Source organism: Carcharhinus amblyrhynchos, chromosome 20, assembly GCF_965287045.1.
Source record: "Carcharhinus amblyrhynchos chromosome 20, sCarAmb.v2.hapA, whole genome shotgun sequence".
In the NCBI taxonomy this organism is placed as follows: Eukaryota; Metazoa; Chordata; class Chondrichthyes; order Carcharhiniformes; family Carcharhinidae; genus Carcharhinus; species Carcharhinus amblyrhynchos.
In genome coordinates, this window is record NC_137343.1 from 17,140,400 (window position 1) to 17,163,700 (window position 23,301).

General features: G+C 45.7%; 1 protein-coding gene across 1 annotated transcript in view; it reads right to left on the reverse strand.

Moving 5' to 3' along the window:
- The window catches only part of LOC145356182 (2'-5'-oligoadenylate synthase 2-like), a 59,005-nt gene that overhangs the window by 9,894 nt on the left and 25,810 nt on the right, over positions 1-23,301 (reverse strand). The window contains exons 7-11 of the mRNA XM_080208792.1: positions 18,895-19,051; positions 18,424-18,485; positions 14,061-14,237; positions 5,401-5,701; positions 4,329-4,501 (exon numbers count right to left, since the gene is read on the reverse strand). Coding sequence (XP_080064918.1) covers positions 4,329-4,501; positions 5,401-5,701; positions 14,061-14,237; positions 18,424-18,485; positions 18,895-19,051 — 870 coding nt within the window. The remainder of the gene's footprint in view (positions 1-4,328; positions 4,502-5,400; positions 5,702-14,060; positions 14,238-18,423; positions 18,486-18,894; positions 19,052-23,301) is intronic.

Here is a 23,301-nt window from a genome sequence, read left to right on the forward strand (position 1 = left end):
ACTGTCTGACAGTGTGGTGGAGGCAGGTTCACACAGCGAGTGGTTAGGGTCTGGAATGCACTGTCTGACAGTGTGGTGGAGGCAGGTTCACACAGCGAGTGGTTAGGGTCTGGAATGCACTGTCTGCCAATGTGGTGGAGGCAGGTTCGCACAGTGAGTGGTTAGGGTCTGGAATGCACTGTCTACCAGTGTGGTGGAGGCAGGTTCGCACAGTGAGTGGTTGGCATCTGGAATGCACTGTCTGCCAATGTGGTGGAGGCAGGTTCGCACAGCGAGTGGTTAGGGTCTGGAATGCACTGTCTGACAATGTGGTGGAGGCAGGTTCGCACAGTGAGTGGTTAGGGTCTGGAATGCACTGTCTGACAGTGTGGTGGAGGCAGGTTCGCACAGCGAGTGGTTAGGGTCTGGAATGCACTGTCTGACAATGTGGTGGAGGCAGGTTCACACAGCGAGTGGTTGGCATCTGGAATGCACTGTCTGCCAATGTGGTGGAGGCAGGTTCGCACAGCGAGTGGTTAGGGTCTGGAATGCACTGTCTGACAATGTGGTGGAGGCAGGTTCGCACAGTGAGTGGTTAGGGTCTGGAATGCACTGTCTGACAATGTGGTGGAGGCAGGTTCGCACAGTGAGTGGTTAGGGTCTGGAATGCACTGAGAGTGTGGTGGAGGCAGATTTAATTGTGGCTTTGAAAAGGGAATTGGATGACTATCTGGAGATGAAGGGGGCAATTCTCCCATCCTGCTATGCTGCTTTTTTAGCACAATGGGCCGGGAGATTCTAGCAGCAGCCCATTCACACGATGCGGTCTGAGTGTTCAGGCCTCTGCATGTCTCCCAGCATTGAATTTTCGGCATTATCAGTTCTGACCAGATATCAGCACAGAGCTACATAACACACGCAGCAGATAATTTTAATATAATTTAAATCCCATTAGTGGGCCCGGGACTGAAGTTTAATTCCAGCAGGGTTTGCAGCAGCTCCCCACTTGCGGGAAGCTGGCGGCCCAACCTTTCTGGAGTGAAGGGGAGGGCAATCAAGGCCCCCCAGCGGGTGAGGTTCTGGGGTGGTGCTCCAGGCATTGCCACATTGACAATGCCAGCCTGGGCCTCCTGGCACTGCCCATTGGGCATGGGGCAGTGCCAAGGGGCCAAGGCCTGATGGAGGCAATTGGTGGGAGTGGGGGGCCTACTGCCACTCTGATCTGGGATCAGTGGTGGGAGGGGAAAGATCGTTGGGGGGGGGGAGGTGGGAGATCGTGGTGGGCCGGGAGACGGCGGTTTCAGGACTGGACCCGGATATGTTTGGGGGCCAGTGAACGGGCCATGGGGAGGGTCAGTAGGGCAGTGATGCAGAGTCACTGGCTGGCCAGTGATCGAGCTGGCTAGCAATCAGGAGCCCGGCAGACAGGAGCCACTGTGCATGCGCCGATCTTGGCACTGTCAGGTTGGTGCATGTGCAGTGACCCACTCAGCACTATGCTGCCACCTCTCCATTAGGAATAATCCCCACCCACTGATTTTTGGACTGATTTACGCTAGTGCACTCCGCAGTGCACAGAGTGTGGGAGATTCATTTTGAAACTCCCACTGAAAAAAACAGCAGGAATTACTCCAGGTTTTAAGTAAATTCGACACTTATGGGAGAATCCCACCTGAAGTGTTTGCCTGGGTACACTTTATGGGAGTGCCTGAGTTGTACCTGCTGAGAGCCAGCACCAAAATGATGAGCTGCATGGCCTCATTCTGCGTGGAAACATTCCATGATTCGATTCTAAAACCCATCAATTTTCCTTAATTCTTTCCAGACACTGAGGTTGGGGCGATGGCGGGGGAGAGCTGCAGGTGCTGGAGAATCCTGGCCATGGAGTACAACAACAAAGCAGTGACGCTAAACCTTCAGGAAACACTAGTTAGGCCACAGCTGGAATATTGTGTCTCATCCTGCGTACCAGAGCTGAAGGTCTCCAGTCCCCTGGATAGATTGGAGAATGTTTAGGCTGTTTTGCCAGCAGCAGAGCACACTAAGAGGAAGTTTAATAGTCATATTCAAAATGATGATAGGATTAGATAGAGTCAATAAAGAGAAACTGTTTCCAAAGTGAAAGGATAATAATGAGGGGGCAATAATTCAAAATGACTTGCAAAAAAGAGGCAACGTGAGGAAAGGCACTTTCACATATTGAGTGTTTCGAATGCGCTGCCTGATAGGGTGCTGGATACAGCTTCAATAGTAACATTCAGAAAAAAAAACTGGACAAATATTTAATAGGAAAACAACTGCAGAAAGAGCCAGGGGGTGGAACGAACTGGATTGTCCGTTAGAAGTCAGTGGCCATATGGCCTCCTTCTGTGCTGTACTGTTTTATAACTATAAATTGAAGTAAGAGTTTGTTTTAAAAAAGTAAATAGGCAGAAACTATTCCCATTGACAGCAGGATCGGCAAAAGAACCAATGAGGAGATGAGAGATTTTTTATGCAGGGGGTTAAGATGATCAGGAATGTACTGCCAGTAAAGGGGAAATGAAAACAGACTCATGAGTATGTTTCAAAATAAACCTATTACACAGTCAAAAAGGCAAAATATGCAGGACATGGAGAAACAGCAGTGAAGTGCGACAAATCAGTCAGATCTTTAAAAAGCACCAGCATGTCGCATTTTTTGCAACGCTGTCATTTTCTGCCTCGTGTATGGAGGCCATGGCAGGAAAATCAAGAACTGGCCACATGACTTTGCTCCTCATTTTTTTGATCCACATATCTGTTCAGAGAACCTGAGAGAGAAAACCATTCGTGTAGTGCGTCTTACGTTGATTCCCTCAGAGAAGACAGTGCTATGGGTCGTTACCAGTGTAGCTCGTGTGGCGTTGAAGAACATGCATGAGTCGCAGAGATCCATGGTGCTTCCTCTCCCAGGGAGACAACATAAGTCTGTGTAGCAAGTGGCACTATAGGAACAACTTTTCCCCCTTCTCCCCAGTGTGTGCAGCCTCACCCTACAAAACGTCATCTTTAATGTATAAATCTTGATATTTATCAAGGTGAGGGTGGAGATGGAACCATTTCCACTTTTGGCACGAAGTGTTAACTCTCAGCATTCCTCAGGGCAGATGCTGAATGACACTCTCTCTGAACAACCTGATCACATCCAGTTCTGGTATCATGTCGGTTGAATGAAAGGCAAAGCTTCCTCCTCTCTGCCCTAACCTTAAAACATTTCCATTTATGAAACATTTCCAATTAAAAGGATGACCCAACTAGGCTGGAACACATCTCAAAATCACTGACTGAGTCACATATGATGATGCCAAAACTAAATACCCTGCATAAAATAACATTGCAAATCTAGAATCCCAGGGCTCCTGGATCCATAACATTCTTTTTAACATTTAGGCGGCTGATGGTAGCAACTGCAGTGAGGAATCCAGAGAAGTAATCACATTGGTGTGGAGTCTACCCACTGAACACCGACCCACTGCACAGCCACAAAGCACTGCCGGGCTGATTGACAAGGGTGAGACTCATAGGGGAAGAAGTCCTGCCACCTGGAGCTGCTGGTCAATTGAGTTGGTCAACAGCTCTATCATTCACCAGGGTGATGTCAGTAGCTGGAACCAGGACTGCTGCTGTAGCTGCTGCAGAGAAGATCCCAGTGCTTTGGATCCCCACAGCAGGTAAGTCTGGGATCTTCTGCCAGGATAGGTTAGGTAGAGGGGTAGTGGATTGGGTGGGCTTAAGGGAGGGAATGGGTAGGAAGGAAGGAGGAGAGTCGCGTGCATGGAAATGGCTGCGCCCTGAAGTATGTCCCCCACTTGCCATTCCCCTTTGACAACGTAAGATAAAAAAAATGAAGCTTCCTGCTCCTGCCCTTCTACCCAGACAAATTGTTTTTGATGTGGGCAGCATTTTATCCAGGTCGGCTGGTTTGACAACAAGCCTAATTGACCCTTAACGGTTCATTTAAATATGGCAGGCAGGCTGCTGATTTCGGTGCCCCACATGTACTATGGGGGTGAACTCCAGGATGAGCAGGAAGATGGTGGGATGGATGCCCACACCACTTAATGTGCTGGCCTGCAGGAAAAGACGCCCACTGTGGACATGTGGAATTCAGGCCAATGGGTGGGAAAGCATGGACTCAAAAACAAGGAACAGCTACAGCACCAACTGGTTAGTCTTCAAGAACTAACTTATACCAAAACAGAAACAATGACTCTTATGCTATTTTAACCTTTTATGATTGGTGCATTTGTTAAAGTAACAGAGAAACACATCCACAATTATTTGTTCAAAGTCCATAAATCAACCTCAACAGCAGTCCCTACACCTACCTCTTTGTACCAGTGCTTCACAAGACGGATAAGACACTTGAGTTTAGCTGGACGCCGCTTGACAAAGTTCCTCTGAAGTTCAGTGAAGCACGTTGAGAACTCTCCTCCAACCCCTCTGGCATTAATCAGGTCTATATATACCTGGGCATTGGGGCAGCTCCATGTTTGCTGACCTTTTGGACAATCAAAAAGTCAAATCTTATTTTTCAGATGCTGGACAGTTTAATGCTATATAAATTATTAACGAGTGATGGAAGACCACTTTGTAAGGGCTAGAAAAAAAAAACTTCAAAATACTGAAAACCTGAGCTAAATGCAGAATGTTCTGAAAATACACATTAGCTGGTATATCCAGAGAATTCGCCAGATTTCCCAAGGGAACCTGGGCAGAAAGATGAGAGAAATGGGGGGGGGAAGCTGTTCATGCTGTTTCTTTGGAAACGCAAACAAAAATATGGCAGGAGATCAGTACAAGCCCTAGATGCAGGGGCCCTGAGCAGCGTCCCTTCACCTCAGTTGTCTAATCCAGCCCTGCTGACTGGTAGACTGAATGAAAAAGGGGAATCATGGAGAATGTGAGCCAAGTTCTTGACCTGGACTCCAGTTGTTGTCCCTACTTCTATCCTTGAAAAGGTGTCTGGTAGGGATATATTTCTTCACTGAATGGGTTTCACTTACGAAGGGAGCTACTATCGAATAGTCCTGGGTCAGCTTGAAAATCTCTCCTCTGCAGTTTGAAGCTGGAAACCAGATCTTGGTCAGATGGTGACCTACGATGCAGCTCTATCAGCCATCTAGCCACATGCTAAGGAAAATCAAAGGCCAACAATGGATCCCATTTCTGCAAATGAAAGCGGTCTTATCAATCAAAGAGAAGTGTTGAGGAGCATGAGGGTTGAGGGGGTTGCGCAGTGCGGAGGGGTGATGACGGTGTGATCAAGATCATGATGGGGCAGACTGGGGAGAGTTTGGCTTGGTGAGCATGGTGTTGGGGTTGGTGAACAGCAGAAGCAGCTGAATGCAAGAACTCCTTTAAACGTGATTAGTTTCCATTCCATTCAATGTCTCATACCTAAAGCATCGAATGCTGGCAGGACATCAACCTCTATAGAATCAAACGTCTCTCTGGATTGAAAGTAGAAGTTCAGGGAACGCGGGGAAGTAAACAAGCCAGTCGGAGAGGTTTTGGGCTCCGTCATGATGATTTCAAAGGCAATAGATTGCTGGATTTTCTTCAGCATCTGATGAATTATTGTCAAGATTTCACCCCGCTTTTGCTTCTGGTCTTGGAAACTTTTGAACTGATTGATGAAGACGACCAGATCAGCATCCGAGCGGTTTTTTAAAGCTGTTCCTTTCCCAGCAGAGCCACCCTGAAAGGAAATGTGTGATAGCAGCATTACGTCTTAAAGAAATGCTTGGGAAAATGCATTACCTCTCAAATCAGCACTGAATCTCAAATCAGCAATGAGCACCTTAATTCAATGTTAACCTTGCCGGCTGTCTACTCAGGTTTGCCATCATTTGTCAAATCCAACTCTGGTCATGGAAAGGTGAGATTGTGGAGGGAACCTTATCAAAAAATTCTAAGTCCAGGATGGGTGGCACAACAGGAGAGTTTCTTACCCATTTTTTGGGTGAATTCAAATCCAATATCTTATCCAAAAGGTGCAGGAAAGAATGGGCAAGAGCATTCCTCGCCTGTCGAGGAAGGGGGTGGGGCTTAAATCACTAGCAAGCCTGCTGTAGCAGCAGAGGGCGCCATTGTGCATGTGCAGACCTCTGTGGCTGTACATATGCAATGGCAACCAGCAAAGGCCTGACAGGTCTGAGCGAGAGATGGTAACGTCCCGAGTTCACCACTTCCATATAAATGAGAGTTGAATTCAATTTAAATAATTTATTCGGCCAGGTGCTGGAAATGGGCACGAGGCTGACCTTGCCGGATATCTAGTGCCGGTAAGATCACGAAAGGCGAGAAATCGGGTGCGAACCTGATATCTCAGCTCTTGCACGATCTTACCAGCTCACCCCACCGGCCAGTAAGATCGCCCCCTGTGGCTTGAATTCTGATATTTCCCTTGAGTTTGGAAGGTGTGATCTAATCAAGATGCTTCAAATGTTATTGGGATTTGATAGGGTAGATCTTCTGCTGGGGAGAATCCAGAAAGGGGAGAGGGGTGGTTGTAATCTTAAAATTAGCAATGAGACACTTTGAAATGAAACCAGACTGCACTTAATCATAAATAACAACAGAAATCAGGAATTCACTCGGTCGATAGGCTGCCCATGGTAACTTAATTGTAATTTTCATGATTGAGATTGATAGATTGATGGTATTAAGGGATTTGGGACAAAGGGATTGAGATACAGATCAGTCATGTTTTAACTGAATGACAGAACTTCTTGTGGGTGGGTGGGGGGGGGGGAGGGGAGGCGGGTGGTGCTGACAAACCTACTCTGAAGTCAGAAACTCATCTTGGAGTGGAAAGACTCTGGTTCAGATTAAGAAGGTTGCCAGAAAGAAGGATAAAGTTGGTTGCAAGGACCCCAAGTGGCAGCCTGAGACAATGGCCTAAAATTTGGACTGTGTAGCATCTGTTTTGTTTTGCATCGAATGGTTTCCAAATATAGTTCTCGAGAAGTACGTGTTTATTATGAGTCAGAAGTGTGTTGCCTATCACATTGAAAAAACTCAAAAAGAGTTTTTATAAATAGTCCATGCTGGGAACAGCTAGTAAAACTTATGCATATGGAAAAAAGGCATTTCTGGGGTCCTCACAGCCAGCTGGGAATAAGGACAGGAGGATGAAACATGTTTGTTTAATGGATGAATACAACAATTTTGAAAAGGGAGGAGTAACAGTGCCTGAGGAAACAGAACCATTACCACCAAGTACTGGTACCTTGGAGAAGAGACCAAGAGGAATGGATTTGCAAGCAAGCATGGACAAAATGATCAGAGATGTACAGTGGGAGAAGTGAAATGTGGGAAAAGCAGAGGCTCACATAAAAGGGGCGAGAGAGGAGATGAGCTGGGGGAAATGTTTGGAATGGTGGCAATAGGTGAAGCAACTGAGGCTGTGACAACAAAATCAATCTCATCCCACTTGTTGATAAGGATAGATGAGGTTGGGAAAGGCATTTAAAGTTGAAAGTTTATTTTATTAGTCACAAGTAGGCTTACATTATCTTGGCAATGAAGTTACTGTGAAATTTCCCAAGTTGCCACAATCCGGCACCTCTTTGGGTCAAGACGCCTAATCAGCACATCTTTCAAACAATTTGTTGAAAGATGGAGCAGCCGGAGGAAACCCACGCAGACAAGGGAAGAACATGCAAAATCCACATGAACACTGAACCAAACCCGGGTCCCTGGTGCTGTGAGGCAGCAGTGCTAACCACTGGGCCACCGTGCTGCCCAACACGGTGACAGTTGACAGTAAAGAGACAGTTGGTACCAGACAAAAGTAACCTGGGGTTATCTTTACCATCCAGTATATTACTAGAATAGTGGTGAGCTTCACATAACCCAAGCAAATCTGATGTTACATGGACAACAGATCCATTAATCCTGGTTGGATATTAACGTCCCTTGGATGAGAGAGCAAATGTAGGGTTAATGCCCGGTGCAACAAGTGAAATGGGAATCAGTGAAGGATTTTCTGGAGATAAACGCAATGGAAGTAGAGGAAAGGATTTTACTGAACATTTCAAAGGCTTTTGGCCCTCATGGCAAATGGATGCTGAAAGACAAACTTGTAAGTTAAAGTCTGCAGTTTAAAGTGATGGTCAATGTTTCCTTACACAACCTCAGCGTAATATAAGATTTCAGTTTGGACTTCCTGGCACTATAATCTCCATCACTGATTCATGTTATTTTCAGCTTAATTAGCTCCCTCAATCTTTTTTTCCTGCTCTCTTGAAGATATTGATTCACGCTCTGCAACATTCTGGAATCTCTCTGCATCTGGAATCTCATGAAACTAGAAACTGGATCCTACCAGCTCAGAATGAAATGGAGGAATGTCATAACTGAAGGCCATCCCTGTGAGATCAACAGGTACACTCTGCACTGAGGATATTGATCAGGAACACTCTGCACTGAGGGTATTGATCAGGAACACTCTGCACTGAGGGTATTGATCAGGAACACTCTGCACTGAGGATATTGATCAGGAACACTCTGCACTGAGGGTATTGATCAGGAACACTCTGCGCTGAGGATATTGATCAGGAACACTCTGCACTGAGGGTATTGATCAGGAACACTCTGCACTGAGGGTATTGATCAGGAACACTCTGCACTGAGGGTATTGATCAGGAACACTCTGCGCTGAGAATATTGATCAGGAACACTCTGCGCTGAGGATATTGATCAGGAACACTCTGCACTGAGGATATTGATCAGGAACACTCTGCACTGAGGATATTGATCAGGAACACTCTGCGCTGAGGATATTGATCAGGAACACTCTGTGCTGAGGATATTGATCAGGAACACTCTGCACTGAGGATATTGATCGGGAACACTCTGCACTGAGGATATTGATCAGGAACACTCTGCACTGAGGATATTGATCGGGAACACTCTGCACTGAGGATACTGATCAGGAAAACTCTGCACTGAGGATACTGATCAGGAACACTCTGCGCTGAGGATATTGATCAGGAACACTCTGCACTGAGGATATTGATCAGGAACACTCCACTGAGAATATTGATCAGGAACACTCTGCGCTGAAGATATTGATCAGGAACACACTGCACTGAGCGTATTGATCAGGAACACTCTGCACTGAGGATACTGATCAGGAACACTCTGCACTGAGGATATTGATCAGGAACACTCTGCACTGAGCGTATTGATCAGGAACACTCTGCACTGAGGATACTGATCAGGAACACTCTGCACTGAGGATATTGATCAGGAACACTCTGCACTGAGCGTATTGATCAGGAACACTCTGCACTGAGGATACTGATCAGGAACACTCTGCACTGAGGATATTGATCAGGAACACTCTGCACTGAGCGTATTGATCAGGAACACTCTGCACTGAGGATATTGATCAGGAACACTCTGCACTGAGGATATTGATCAGGAACACACTGCACTGAGGATATTGATCAGGAACACTCTGAGCATATTGATCAGGAACACACTGCACTGAGGATATTGATCAGGAACACACTGCATTGAGGATATTGATAAGGAAAACTCTGCACTGAGGATATTGATCAGGAACACTCTGTACTGAGGATATTGATCAGGAACACTCTGCACTGAGGATATTGATCAGGAACACTCTGCACTGAGGATATTGATCAGGAACACACTGCACTGAGGATATTGATCAGGAATACTCTGTACTGGGGATATTGATCAGGAACACTCTGCTCTGAGGATATTGATCAGGAACACTGCATTCAATATTGATCGGGAACACTCTGCACTGAGGATATTGATCAGGAACACTCTGCACTGAGGATATTGATCAGGAACACACTGCACTGAGGATATTGAGCGGGAACACACTGCACTGAGGATATTGATCAGGAATACTCTGCACTGGGGATATTGATCAAGAACACTCTGCTCTGAGGATGTTGATCAGGAACACTGCATTCAATATTGATCGGGCACGCTCTGCACTGAGGATATTGATCATGGACACACTGCCCTGAGGATATTGATCAGGAATATTCTGCACTGAGGATATTGATCAGGAACACTCTGCACTGAGGATCTTGATCAGGAACACTCTGCACTGAGGATATTGATCAGGAACACTCTGCACTGAGGATATTGATCAGGGACGCTCTGCACTGAGTATATTGATCAGGAACACTGCATTGAATATTGATCAGGAACACGCTGCACTGAGGATATTGATCAGGAACACACTGCACTGAGGATATTGATCAGGAACACTCTGCACTGAGGATATTGATCAGGAACACTCTGCACTGAGGATATTGATCAGGAACACTCTGCGCTGAGGAAATTGATCAAGAACACCCTGCACTGGGGATATTGATCAGGAACACACTGCACTGAGGATATTGATCAGGAATATTCTGCACTGAGGATATTGATCAGGAACACTCTGCACTGAGGATCTTGATCAGGAACACTCTGCACTGAGGATATTGATCATGGACACACTGCCCTGAGGATATTGATCAGGAATATTCTGCACTGAGGATATTGATCAGGAACACTCTGCACTGAGGATCTTGATCAGGAACACTCTGCACTGAGGATATTGATCATGGACACACTGCCCTGAGGATATTGATCAGGAATATTCTGCACTGAGGATATTGATCAGGAACACTCTGCACTGAGGATCTTGATCAGGAACACTCTGCACTGAGGATATTGATCAGGAACACTCTGCACTGAGGATATTGATCAGGAACACTCTGCACTGAGGATATTGATCAGGAACACACTGCACTGAGGATATTGAGCAGGAACACGCTGCACTGAGGATATTGATCAGGAACACTCCACTGAGGATATTCATCAGGAATACTCTGCACTGGGGATATTGATCAGGAACACTCTGCTCTGAGGATATTGATCAGGAACACTGCATTCAATATTGATCGGGCACGCTCTGCACTGAGGATATTGATCAGGAACACTCTGCACTGAGGATATTGATCAGGAACACTCTGCACTGAGGATATTGATCAGGAATACTCTGCACTGGGGATATTGATCAGGAACACTCTGCACTGAGGATATTGATCAGGAACACTGCATTGAATATTGATCGGGCACGCACTGCACTGAGGATATTGATCAGGAATACTCTGCTCTGAGGAAATTGATCAGGAATACTCTGTACTGAGGATATTGATCAGGAATACACTGCACTGAGGATATTGATCAGGAACACTGCATTGAATATTGATCAGGCACGCTCTGCACTGAGGATATTGATCAGGAACACACTGCACTAAGGGTATTGATCAGGAACACACTGCACTGAGTATATTGATCAGGAACACTGCATTGAATATTGATTGGGGACGCTCTGCACTGTGGATATTGATCAGGAACACTGCACTGAGGATATTGATCAGGAACACACGGCACTGAGGATATTGATCAGGAACACTCTGCACTGAGAACACTGATCAGGAACACTCTGCACTGAGGATATTGATCAGGAACACACTGCACTAAGGATATTGATCAGGAACACACTGCATTGAGTATATTGATCAGGAACACTGCATTGAATATTGATTGGGGACGCTCTGCACTGTGGATATTGATCAGGAACACTGCACTGAGGATATTGATCAGGAATACTCTGCACTGAGGATATTGATCAGGAACACTCTGCACTGAGAACACTGATCAGGAACACTCTGCACTGAGGATATTAATCAGGAACACACTGCACTAAGGATATTGATCAGGAACACACTGCACTGAGTATATTGATCAGGAACACTGCATTGAATATTGATTGGGGACGCTCTGCACTGTGGATATTGATCAGGAACACTGCACTGAGGATATTGATCAGGAACACACGGCACTGAGGATATTGATCAGGAACACTCTGCACTGAGGATACTGATCAGGAACACTCTGCACTGAGGATACTGATCAGGAACACTCTGCACTGAGGATATTGATCAGGAACACTCTGAGGATATTGATCAGGAACACACTGCACTGAGGATATTGATCAGGAATACTCTGCTCTGAGGACATTGATCAGGAATACTCTGCACTGAGGATATTGATCAGGAATACTCTGCGCTGAGGATATTGATCAGGAACACACTGCACTGAGTATATTGATCAGGAACACTGCATTGAATATTGATCAGGGACGCTCTGCACTGAGTATATTGATCAGGAACACTGCATTGAATATTGATCAGGGACGCTCTGCACTGAGGATATTGATCAGGAATACAGTGCACTGAGGACATTGATCAGGAACACTCTGCACTGAGGATATTGATCAGGAACACACTGCACTGAGGATATTGATCAGGAACACTCTGCACTGAGGATACTGATCAGGAATACTCTGCACTGAGGATATTGATCAGGAACACACTGCACTGAGGTCATTGATCAGGAATACTCTGCTCTGAGGACATTGATCAGGAATACTCTGCACTTAGGATATTGATCAGGAACACACTGCACTGAATATATTGATCAGGAACACTGCATTGAATATTGATCGGGGATGCTCTGCACTGAGGATATTGATCAGGAACACTGCATTGAATATTGATCTGGAACACACTGCACTGTGGATAATGATCAGGAACACTCTGCACTGAGGATATCGATCAGGAATACCCTGCACTGTGGGTATGGGTCAGGAACACTCTGCTTTGCGGATATTGATCTGGAACACACTGCACTGAGGCTATTCATCAGGAATACTCTGCACTGAGGATATTGATCAGGAACACACTGCTTTGAGGAAATTGATCAGGAACACACTGCACTGAGGATATTGATCAGGATCACTGCATTGAATATTGATCGGGCACGCTCTGCACTGAGGATATTGATCAGGAACACTGCATTGAATATTGATCGGGAACACTCTGCACTGAGAATATTGATCAGGAACACTGCATTGAATATTGATCGGGCACGCTCTGCACTGAGAATATTGATCAGGAACACTGCATTGAATATTGATCGGGAACACTCTACACTGAGAATATTGATCAGGAACACTGCATTGAATATTGATCGGGCACGCTCTGCACTGAGAATATTGATCAGGAACACTCTGCACTGAAGATATTGATCAGGAACACTGCATTGAATATCGATCGGGAACGCTCTGCACTGAGGATATTGATCAGGAACACTCTGCTCTGAGGATATTGATCAGGAACATTGCTCTGAGGATATTGATCAGGAACACTCTGCTCTGAGGATATTGATCAGGAACACTCTGCTCTGAGGATATTGATCAGGAACACTGCACTGAGGATACTGATCAGGAACACACTGCACTGAGGATATTGATCAGGAATACTCTGCTCTGAGGATATTGATCAGGAACACTCTGCTCTGAGGATATTGATCAGGAACACTCTGCTCTGAGGACATTGATCAGGAACACTCTGCTCTGAGGATATTGATCAGGAACACTCTGCTCTGAGGATATTGATCGGGAACATACTGCAGTCAGGATATTGATCAGAAACACTAAGTATTCATGATTCTTCCCCTTCCTAGACAGTGATCACTGGGAGTTTCCAAGCTCTCTGCTCAGTCCATTTAACATCTTACAGCCAACTTGATGGTGGACCTGATTTCCCCCCATTTAATGTCAATACACAGGAAACCCATTCGAATGGAGAAATATGTTTCAGTCCTCAACATGGACATGGCAATCCTTTTACATTGCTGCTTTGAGTGTACATGTGTCACGATCAATAAATAATAGAACTTTCCTGCTCACAAACATTGCAGACATTTGTCTATGTCGACTGAATAGATATTTCCACTGAGGCCAAAAATAAATCTGCTAATTTACAGGATGCTCTGACGCTGTCTTCTTTACACATTCAAGCCAAGTACCAGTATGGAATGGAACCTTACTGATCTGAATAATTCAGCATCATGTCAACCCAATTACTCATTGAGTTGTCAAAGTTGTTTTGATGGTTTCCCCCTGAAGATGCTCTTTTACAAGTCTATTTCTGAAAAGTTGGACTCACCTTCACTGCTTTAATGATTTTAATAGTGCTGTGACCTGAGAAACATTGTTCCTTTAAAAATCTGCAGATCTTGTCGATGGTCTCACCCACTTGAGTCTGGAACCTCTGGTCAGGTTGGAGATCATTACATATAAGCGTATCCAAATGTTTTGGATGTGTCTGATACAGATCCATCTTCTGGAAGAAAAAGAATAAAATTAGAATTGAGTAATTTTACTTCAACTTGGGTAGTACGACTCTGGATCTGCACAGATTATTGAGCAATGCCTCTCCTGGGATTAGTGTTCTCCACAGGCTATGGTTTCACAAGTGTTAGTCCCTCTGCAGGGTGTGTTCCTGATCTACATACTCGGATATTTTCCTGCAGTGATCATTGGAACCCTGGTGGACATTTCCCCTCCCATTTCAGGAAACTGAACGTGGCTCTTTTCTAGTTTGTATACTTCAGAAACAAATTGAGCAATGCACTGACCAATCACCAAGAGGCCTTAACTAGTAAGAACTCATTGACACCAATGCTGATTGGATATGGCAACAGATTGCAAAGGAACAAGGAGATGGGACACAATAGCCTGTCCTAGTCACACACGACTCTAAGAACATTTGATGAACCCACTTTAACTCTCTTTCTGATCTAAGTTGCCAGGTTGGTGACAACAATGAGCAAATTTATTTTTGGCCTCAGTGGAAACATCTACTCAGTCGACGTAGACAAATGTCCGCAATGTTTGTGAGCAGGGAAGTTCTATTATTTATTGCCTGTGATGACACCAAGATGGCAGGGTTGGCGGGTACCGAAGTGGATTGTGAGGTGATACAACAGGATATGGATAGGTTGGTGCATTGGGCAGTTAGGTGGCAGATGGAATTTAATCCTGACAAATGCGAGGTGATGCATTTTGGAAGGAATAATGTAGAGAGGAGTTATGTGATTAAAGGTAGACAAATTAGGAGTATAGAAACACAGAGGGACCTGGGAGTGCAGGTTCACAAATCCATGAAGATTGCGACACAAGTGGAGAACGTTGTCAGGAAGGCTTATGGAATGCTAGCCTTTATAGGAAGGGGTATAGAGTTTAAAAGCTGCCGTCTAATGCTTCAGTTGTATAGAACGTTGGTTAGACCGCATTTGGAGTACTGCGTCCAGTTCTGGTCACCTTACTACCAGAAGGATGTGGAGGCTCTGGAAAGGGTGCAGAGGAGGTTTACCAGGATGTTGCCTGGCATGGAGGGGCTGGGTTACGAGGAAAGGTTGGAGAAACTGGGACTGTTCTCCTTGGAAAGACGGAGATTGAGGGGGGACATGATAGAGGTATATAAGATACTGAAGGGAATAGACAGAGTCAATAGTGAGAGACTGCACCCTAGATTGGTTACAAATACAAGAGGACATGATTTAAGGGCGAGGGGGGAGAGGTATAATTTGGATATGAGAGGAAGGTTCTTTACGCAGAGAGTTGTGGGGGTCTGGAACGCGCTACCGAGTAGGGTGGTGGAGGCGGGAACGTTGGACTCGTTTAAGGTTCAGTTAGATAGGCACATGAGTGAAACGAGGATGGAGGGTTATGGTAGGGGTTATTAAATAAGGGTTAGAACCTCGGGAGACACCGGAAAGGCAGGCTTGTGATTAACGTTTCTGTCTTTTATTCCGCAGGTGGAGGTCCACCTCGTTGTCAAACGAGGGGCATGCACACGGTGGGTTGTGCATGGGCTACTCTTGGAGGTTCCAGGAGTGGCCTAGTACTTCGTGTCGGTGTGTGTGCTTGATCCTGGACCGGTACACGGGCGCTGCAACAGCTCGGTGACTAGCACTGCTAGCTGTGCAGATACATGGATTTGGGCCTGTGTCTGTGGGAGTTTGCGCATTCTCCCTGTGGTTGCGTGGGTTTCCTCCGGGCGCTCCGGTTTCCTCCCACACCCCAAAGATGTGCTCTTAGGCTGATTGGTTTACCAAATTGACACTATTCTCCCCTGAATCTGGCTAAGTTAGGGGTTCTATTCGTAGATACGCAGGGTAGAATAGGTGTAGGGTGATGCAGCGGCGCGGGCTTGTCGGGCCGAAGGGCCTGTTTCCTGTGCTGGGTTGTTCTTTGTTCTTTGTTCTATGTACACTCAAAGCAGCGATGTAAAAGGATTGCCATGTCCATATTTAAGGCTGAAACGCCCTTCTCCATTCAAAGGGCTTCCTATGCATTTATATTAAACGGGAGGGCGGGGGGTGGAAATCAGGTCTACGGTCTTGTTAGCTGCAAGTTGTTAAATGGACTGAGCAGAGAGCTCCGAAAGTGGATATTGTTGCAACTGGGCTGCAATGTGGCAACAGACTGATCACGTGTGCAGTGAAGGAGGCACCAACACTCACACTGATGATTTTGGAGATTTTATTGCAGAAACAAAACAAAGATCAATGATAATAAAAACAAAAAGTTCAGGAAATACTCAGTGGGTCAGGCAGCCTCTGTGGAGAGAAACACGAGTTTATGTTTCAGGTTGATGATCCTTCATCAGTTCAGAGTCAAGCACAGAACAGGACAAAAGACAGTGGTCCTATTTGACCAAAGAGCACCAAAAGGGCTTGCTGTACAGGTGGGCATCACCAAGTGAGAGGGTATCACCAAGTAGGTGAATGCTTCCTCCCAGACATGGCTGGGAATAAAGGTTTATAAAATGTGAAGCATCATAAGATCTGATGTAGACACAGGTGACTTTGAATAAATGTCTACTCTCCTTCAGACACAGCATGGACACCAAGGATAAACGTTAATCTACCCACACAGGGGAATATGGTGGAACAGTGATAATGTCACTAGACTAATAATCAAGAGGCCCATAGTCAGTCATAAAACCTGGAATTTAAAGCTCATGTCAGTAATGGTGACTGATTATCAATTATCATAAAAACCCATCTGGTTCATTTGTGTCCATCAAGATAGAAAATCTGCCGTCCTTACCTGGTCTCACCGATACGTGACTCCAGACCCACAACAATGTGGTTAACTCTGACAGGGCAGACAAGGTAATTAAGGATGGGTAACAAATGCTGTATTTGTCTTTTGTCTAAGACCAAGCGTAGGATCAGAGTTGGGGGTAACCCATTTAAGAGACATGAGGAGGATTTATTCTCTAGGAAGGCAGTGAATTATTATTATATTATTGAGATAATTAATTAAACAAGCTTTCATCTCATTATTGACAATTTTAAAAAATTCATTCGTAGGGCTTGGGTGTCGCAGGCTGGCCAGCATTTATTGCCCATCCTTAACTGCCCTTGAGAAGGTGGTGGTGAGCTGCCTTGTTGAATCGTTGCAGTCCACATTCTGTGGGTTGACTCAGAATGCCATTAGGGAGGGATTCCAGGATTTTGACCCAGCGACTGTGAAGGAACCGTGAAATATTCCAAGTCAGGATGGTGAGTGGCTTGGAGGAGAACTTGCAGGTGGTGGTGTTCCCATTTCTCTGCCCTTCTAGATGGAACTGGTTATGGGTTTGGAAGGTGCTGCGTAAGAATCTTCGGTGAATTGGTGCAGTGCATCTTGTAGATAGTGATCTCACAGGGCACTGTGTGCAGACTTGTTACTCCCCCACTCCTCCCCACGGACATCACTGCCCCCCCCCCCAACAAACCATCCACCACCCCCCCCCCCCCACCAATCACCTCCCTGATTGCCACACTTCAGTCTCCCACCCCCCGCCAAAATCGCTGACCCGGCTGAGCACTGACCCCCACACCCCCCTGCTGATCACTGTCCTGGCCAATTTCTGGCCTTAATTTTCCCTCTCACTGGTTAACTGCTTGTCCTGATTCTCCTCCCCTGGCTGATCTCTGACCCCACCCGGCCACTGGCACTCCGATTTCCCCCCCCCACCCCCAGCTTGTCACCAATCCCAGGGTGATCCCAGATGCAGCGAATACCACACAACCCCAGCTCCCTATCATGGTCCCGCCCTCCCCACCATGGATCTGCAACATTCAGGTGCTACCCCCTTCAGGCCATGCCCCCTCCCCTTGGCACTGCCCAGTACCTGGTGGGCATTGCCAGGGTTCCAGGCTGGCACTGCCAAGGGGCATGTTCTGCTGCTGCTCCCGATATCTGGGGGGTTTCAATTCCACCAGCATGGCCATCATGTCAGGTGCCTGTTGGTGCGGACTACATGGGTGAGCACCACTAGTGAGGCCATTAAGGAAAGTTAGCTTGGACGCAATCATATTCGAATCAGAGACTAAATATTTAAATCAGCCTTGCACCTTCCGAGAGAGATGCCAGGCTGATTACGCAGGCAGAAGGGGGCTGCGATCATTGTGAGAGGCGCGAAACCTGGCACGAAATGAATTTTCACCCCTCACCTGATCTTATTGGTTCACCACACCAATCGACTGGTGTAACAATCTTTGCTTTTTATCTTCCTGACTTGTTACCAGTCCAGCTTTCAATGGTTAATAAACCTTTACAATTTACCAGTTAAAGAATTCATTCTTGCTGGGTGGTTAAGTCTTGTGGAACCTGACTTAATTTATAATTGGGGATTTATTGCAAACAAACTGCACCCCATAAATTGACTTAAAAACGTCCCATAAATGAAATAAAAGCCACACAGAAGCATTGGATTAAAGTGTCAGCCTCGATTTCTGTGCTCAACTCCCTGGAGAGGAAGAGCATTTTGACTCCAGCAACTGGCACTAAATCTCAGCAGCCATATTAATTTAACAAAAGTGAACAACTCTCCAACGTCCAGGGTATTACCGAAGGAATTCTTTGACATGTTCACCAGTTTTACCTACAACACTTTCACAGACTGGTGCAAACTGAACCCAGACAAACCACAGGTCACTCACCTTTCACGCTGCTCAGACGGATCTGAGAACCAAGGTTCACACAATCTGCGGATGATGCAGTTAAGTTTCGATTCCCAGCGATTGCGTCTGTCTGTTTCACTTTCGTTTCCGCTCTCCTTCCAGACATTTTCCGCGTCTCTTGCTGCCGCAGTCCGTGCTGTGAAGAGCAGAGAGCGGCTCACAGCGCGCACTGACAGTATTGTTTGCAAGCGGAAGCAGCAGTGGATCTGTCCCGCCTCATATTTTGCATTTGGCAGATGGAATATGTCCATGTTTTCTGCCTGAAAGCAGTTACCTGCGATTGAAATGGATGAAGCCTCGGAACTCAGCAAAGAGGACATTTAAAGCAGTTCAGGGCTAACAGACAGATGCCACATGGCAACTGGTCAATAAATAAAATAGAAGGAAGCTTGCGACAGCAAAGTTATAAAATTGGTTGCAGGATAAGAGAGAATTGTTGCAGTTGTGAGCAACAGGTAAAGATGCTGTTTACACATATATCTGTACACCATAGAAAAATAGCATAAAGTTAGGTAGACTGGATATAGTCAGGCACATTGATAACCCACATTATGGAAACAACTGTGATTTTAGTCACAAACATAGGACATAAAATTTGCTGCTGTTAACAGAGCAATAGTCAGGGACAATAAAAAGACTGCCTGTGGTGTAGGAATACCATCCACCAGGTACATGGTAAATACTCTTGCAACTTGGCCAACATTGTCTACCTGATACGTTGCAAGAAAGGATGTCCCGAAGCATGGTACATTGGGGAGACCATGCAGACGCTACGACAACGGATGAATGAACATCGCTCGACAGTCACCAGGCAAGACTGTTCCCTTCCTGTTGGCGAACACTTCAGTGGTCACGGGCATTCAGCCTCTGACCTTCGGGTAAGCATTCTCCAAGGCGGCCTTCACGACACACGACAGCGCAGAGTCGCTGAACAGAGACTGATAGCCAAGTTCCGCACACATGAGGACGGTCTCAACAGGGATCTTGGGTTCATGTCGCACTATCTGTAACCCCCGTGACTTGCCTGGGTTTGCAAAACCTCACTTACTGTACTGTCTGGAGACAATACACATCTCTTTAAACTGTGATCAGTGCTCCTTCCACTCACATTGTCAGCCACTTCAGGTCTTGAACAGCAGGTTAGGTGTAAGGATTCACATTCTAATCAGTAATCTCTAAACTGTCTGTGCTTTATATGCTCTGTCTGAGGCCAGAACTCTCCATTCACCTGACGAAGGGGCTAACCCCGAAAGCTTGTGAGTCTATTATCAAATAAATAGGTTGGACTAAAACCTGGTGTTGTCAGACTTTTTACTGTGTTTACGCCAGTCCAACGCCGGCATACCCACATCATGAACACATAGATGGGACAGGGACCACCAATTAGGGGAGAACAACACATTGCAAAGCCATTACAATGCTTGTAAAAAAGTATAAAATGTGCTGCAAATCTATATAAGGTGTGCCTATTTTATTGGACACCCGGTCTTGCAAGAACGTTAAATAAAATATCTTGCTCCTTCGGAACTTGACTAAATTGTTTGACTGTGAGCTGCGTTTCTCACAACTGGGGGCTCGTCCGGGATCCTAACATCCCTGGTAGGGAGGTTGCCGGTGACGACTGGGAAGACGCGTCCTGTTCCTCATTGAATGGTCCCAAGTGCTCATCGGTGGGCCTCTCTGCCAGCTGACTGTTGAGAATCCTTGGAAAGTTGTTCTGAACGAGTAAGGGGGAAACGATAGGCACCGTCGTGGTCGGGCAACGCTGTGCACGGACCAAGGTAAGAAAATTGACTTTTAAGTATTGCCTTGGCGACCGGGTCGTGGTAGGTAAACCATGGGAAGTGGGGGTAGTAGGAAGAAGTCCCCTGGGAAAGGTACCGGGAATGGGGCCCCAGGGAACATCCCTCCAGAAAGTCCTTTGGGACGGATGTTGGAAGATTGGGATTCTAGTACTAGTACTAGGGATAAAAACAAGAAGACAATGATAAAACATGGTTGTTTTGTTTGGGTGAAGGAACCAATCCGAAGTCTGTCCATCTTCTGGCCAAAGTACGATTCGGATGAGGATTGGGTTTGCCAGATTCTTAATATATTTGTGAGACAGAAGCAGCCGGCGTCCCAGGAAGGAATTGATTATACAAGTTGCTGGATAATGTTAATTTAGGGGCTGCGGGGGAGGTCCAACAACACCTAGTATGTGATGACGGAGCAGAGGAAAGTAGAATAAGGGAGGTGCCCCTAGAGGCACTGGAGTTTGTGGATGGGTCACGAAGTATATAGATGGATCAGCATGAATGGGATGGACCTACAACTGGTCTGAGCAGAAAGAGTAGAGAGAAGTATGTCAGCGGAACTGGGAACCCTGACATAGGCTTTTACTGAGGTGCGGGGAGAACGCTAACAGCGGTTATGTATTTGGAATTGTGCATGACTATATGACTGTTTGAGGGAGAAAGGGATTTGTCATGACATGAGGCACCCGAATCAAACATGGTCAAATTTATTAGAGGCCAGTGAGCTCCCATCAGTAAAGGATTAAAAAGAGACAAGCAGGCTGACTCTGTATGGTACAGAGAGAGAGAGAGAGAGGGCGTAACTGTGTAATCGAGAGCCTCATGTGATGTAATAGGTATAGCCAATCAAAGTGAATTGCTTTAAGTTTAATAAATTATGTAGGGATCGGACAGAGATTTGAATTCTGCCAAGTGGGAAAGGTGGCATTACGTTGCATCTTAAAGTTGTAAGGAGAGTTAACCATTTAGGCACACAGTAGATTTGATTTTGTACTTGCCTGTGTTGGTTACAAAGGCAGAGCTGTAGAAATAATTAAACATGTAGATTGCACATTAGAATGCTTTCAGTATTTCTTTGTGCATCTGTGCTCCAAGTGATGTTTTGTTTTATTGTACCAGAATTGTAAGAATGTACAAGGGTCTTGATTTAGTGGGGATATTTAAAGGTGATAAAAATAAATCTTATTTTGGATTTTCTGAATCAGGCTTTTGTTAAATAAACTGCTGTACTTTGACTCACAATTAGTCTCAGAGGTATCTTAACCTACAAGAATTGGTGCCGAAACCTGGGATCTGTTTACGGGTCCGGTTGAATGGCCACAACTGGAGCTCCGGAATAGATTACCGAATTTAAGGGAGTGAATCAAAGTACAGTAGGTGCTCATCTGTGATGAAAGAGTGTGAGAGTGTGTGAGAGGTCTGAGCTGAGCATGTACAGACAAGGAGGCATCTGTCTTTACACCCAGCCTTAGACCGGTTGTTAAGAGGGGTAGCCCCCACTACGCGAAGGTCAGGAGTTTGAAGTGGGTGTAAAGGCTAGAGAAGGATGCCTGGGATGTGATGTTCAGATGTGAGTAAGAAAGAATCTGTCTGAGTGATCGCCGGAGTAGAAGGGAAAGCCAGCTTAATAGTGTGAGCTTAAGGGTGTAAGCTCACGAGTGTAAGCGGTGGTACAGAGGGCACTAAATACCCCTAACAGGCATCACCGGACTCTGATAAGAGCGACCTAGGGGTGGGATCCATTTCACCCGCTAGATCAACAATGGAAATGATTGGAAAAAAAAGGACAGAACTAAGATAATTGGAATTCTCTTAGTTTGAATTAATTAAACAGGTTTAAACCAGATTAATTGAACACATCTCAGTCTTGGGTAAAAAAAATTGGGCTGATGACAAGGAGAAAATTAAAACATCAGAATCACAGATTAGAGAGTTAGAAAAGAGAAACCAAACAAAGAAAATAGCAGTATTGTTAATACATCAGTTAGCTGGACTAATTGAACAAGTAGTCACTTCCACTAAGAAGTGGAGTGGGGATAAAAAGATTAAGGAATTAGAATTCAGAGTATGGGAACTGGAGAAACAAAACCAAGTGTTAGGAGACTACTGCAGGGGGACATTACCTCCCTACCCCGGCAGTATGACCATGAAACTCACAGCACCTGGGGGCGACTTTGATACTGAGGAGAAGGTCTGTGACCTTGCTCTGGTAACGAGGGGAGGAACAGTGAATAATCCATTGACCAATTTAAATACTTCACACCAGGGAAAGACATCAGATCCTAGTGTCACTGGGAAAACTCCAGCCCTGGAGTTCAAATGCCAAATTTTGGTATTATCATTGTCCCACAAAGTAATTACGGTATTAGATATAGCTGACGAGTTCTCGTCCATCCCCTTGAACTTTAACTCACAGGATAAGTTTTTCTTCATAGTAGGCAATAAGCACAGGTGTTATATTTGGGACATTTAATATCCCAAGGGATCAAGGAGAGGCCCGTGGACAGGCTAGTCGATGAAATAGCAAAAGAGGCAGCCCTAAACCCACAACCAATCAGGATGCAGGCCCTTATTTCCCTAATGCCCCGTG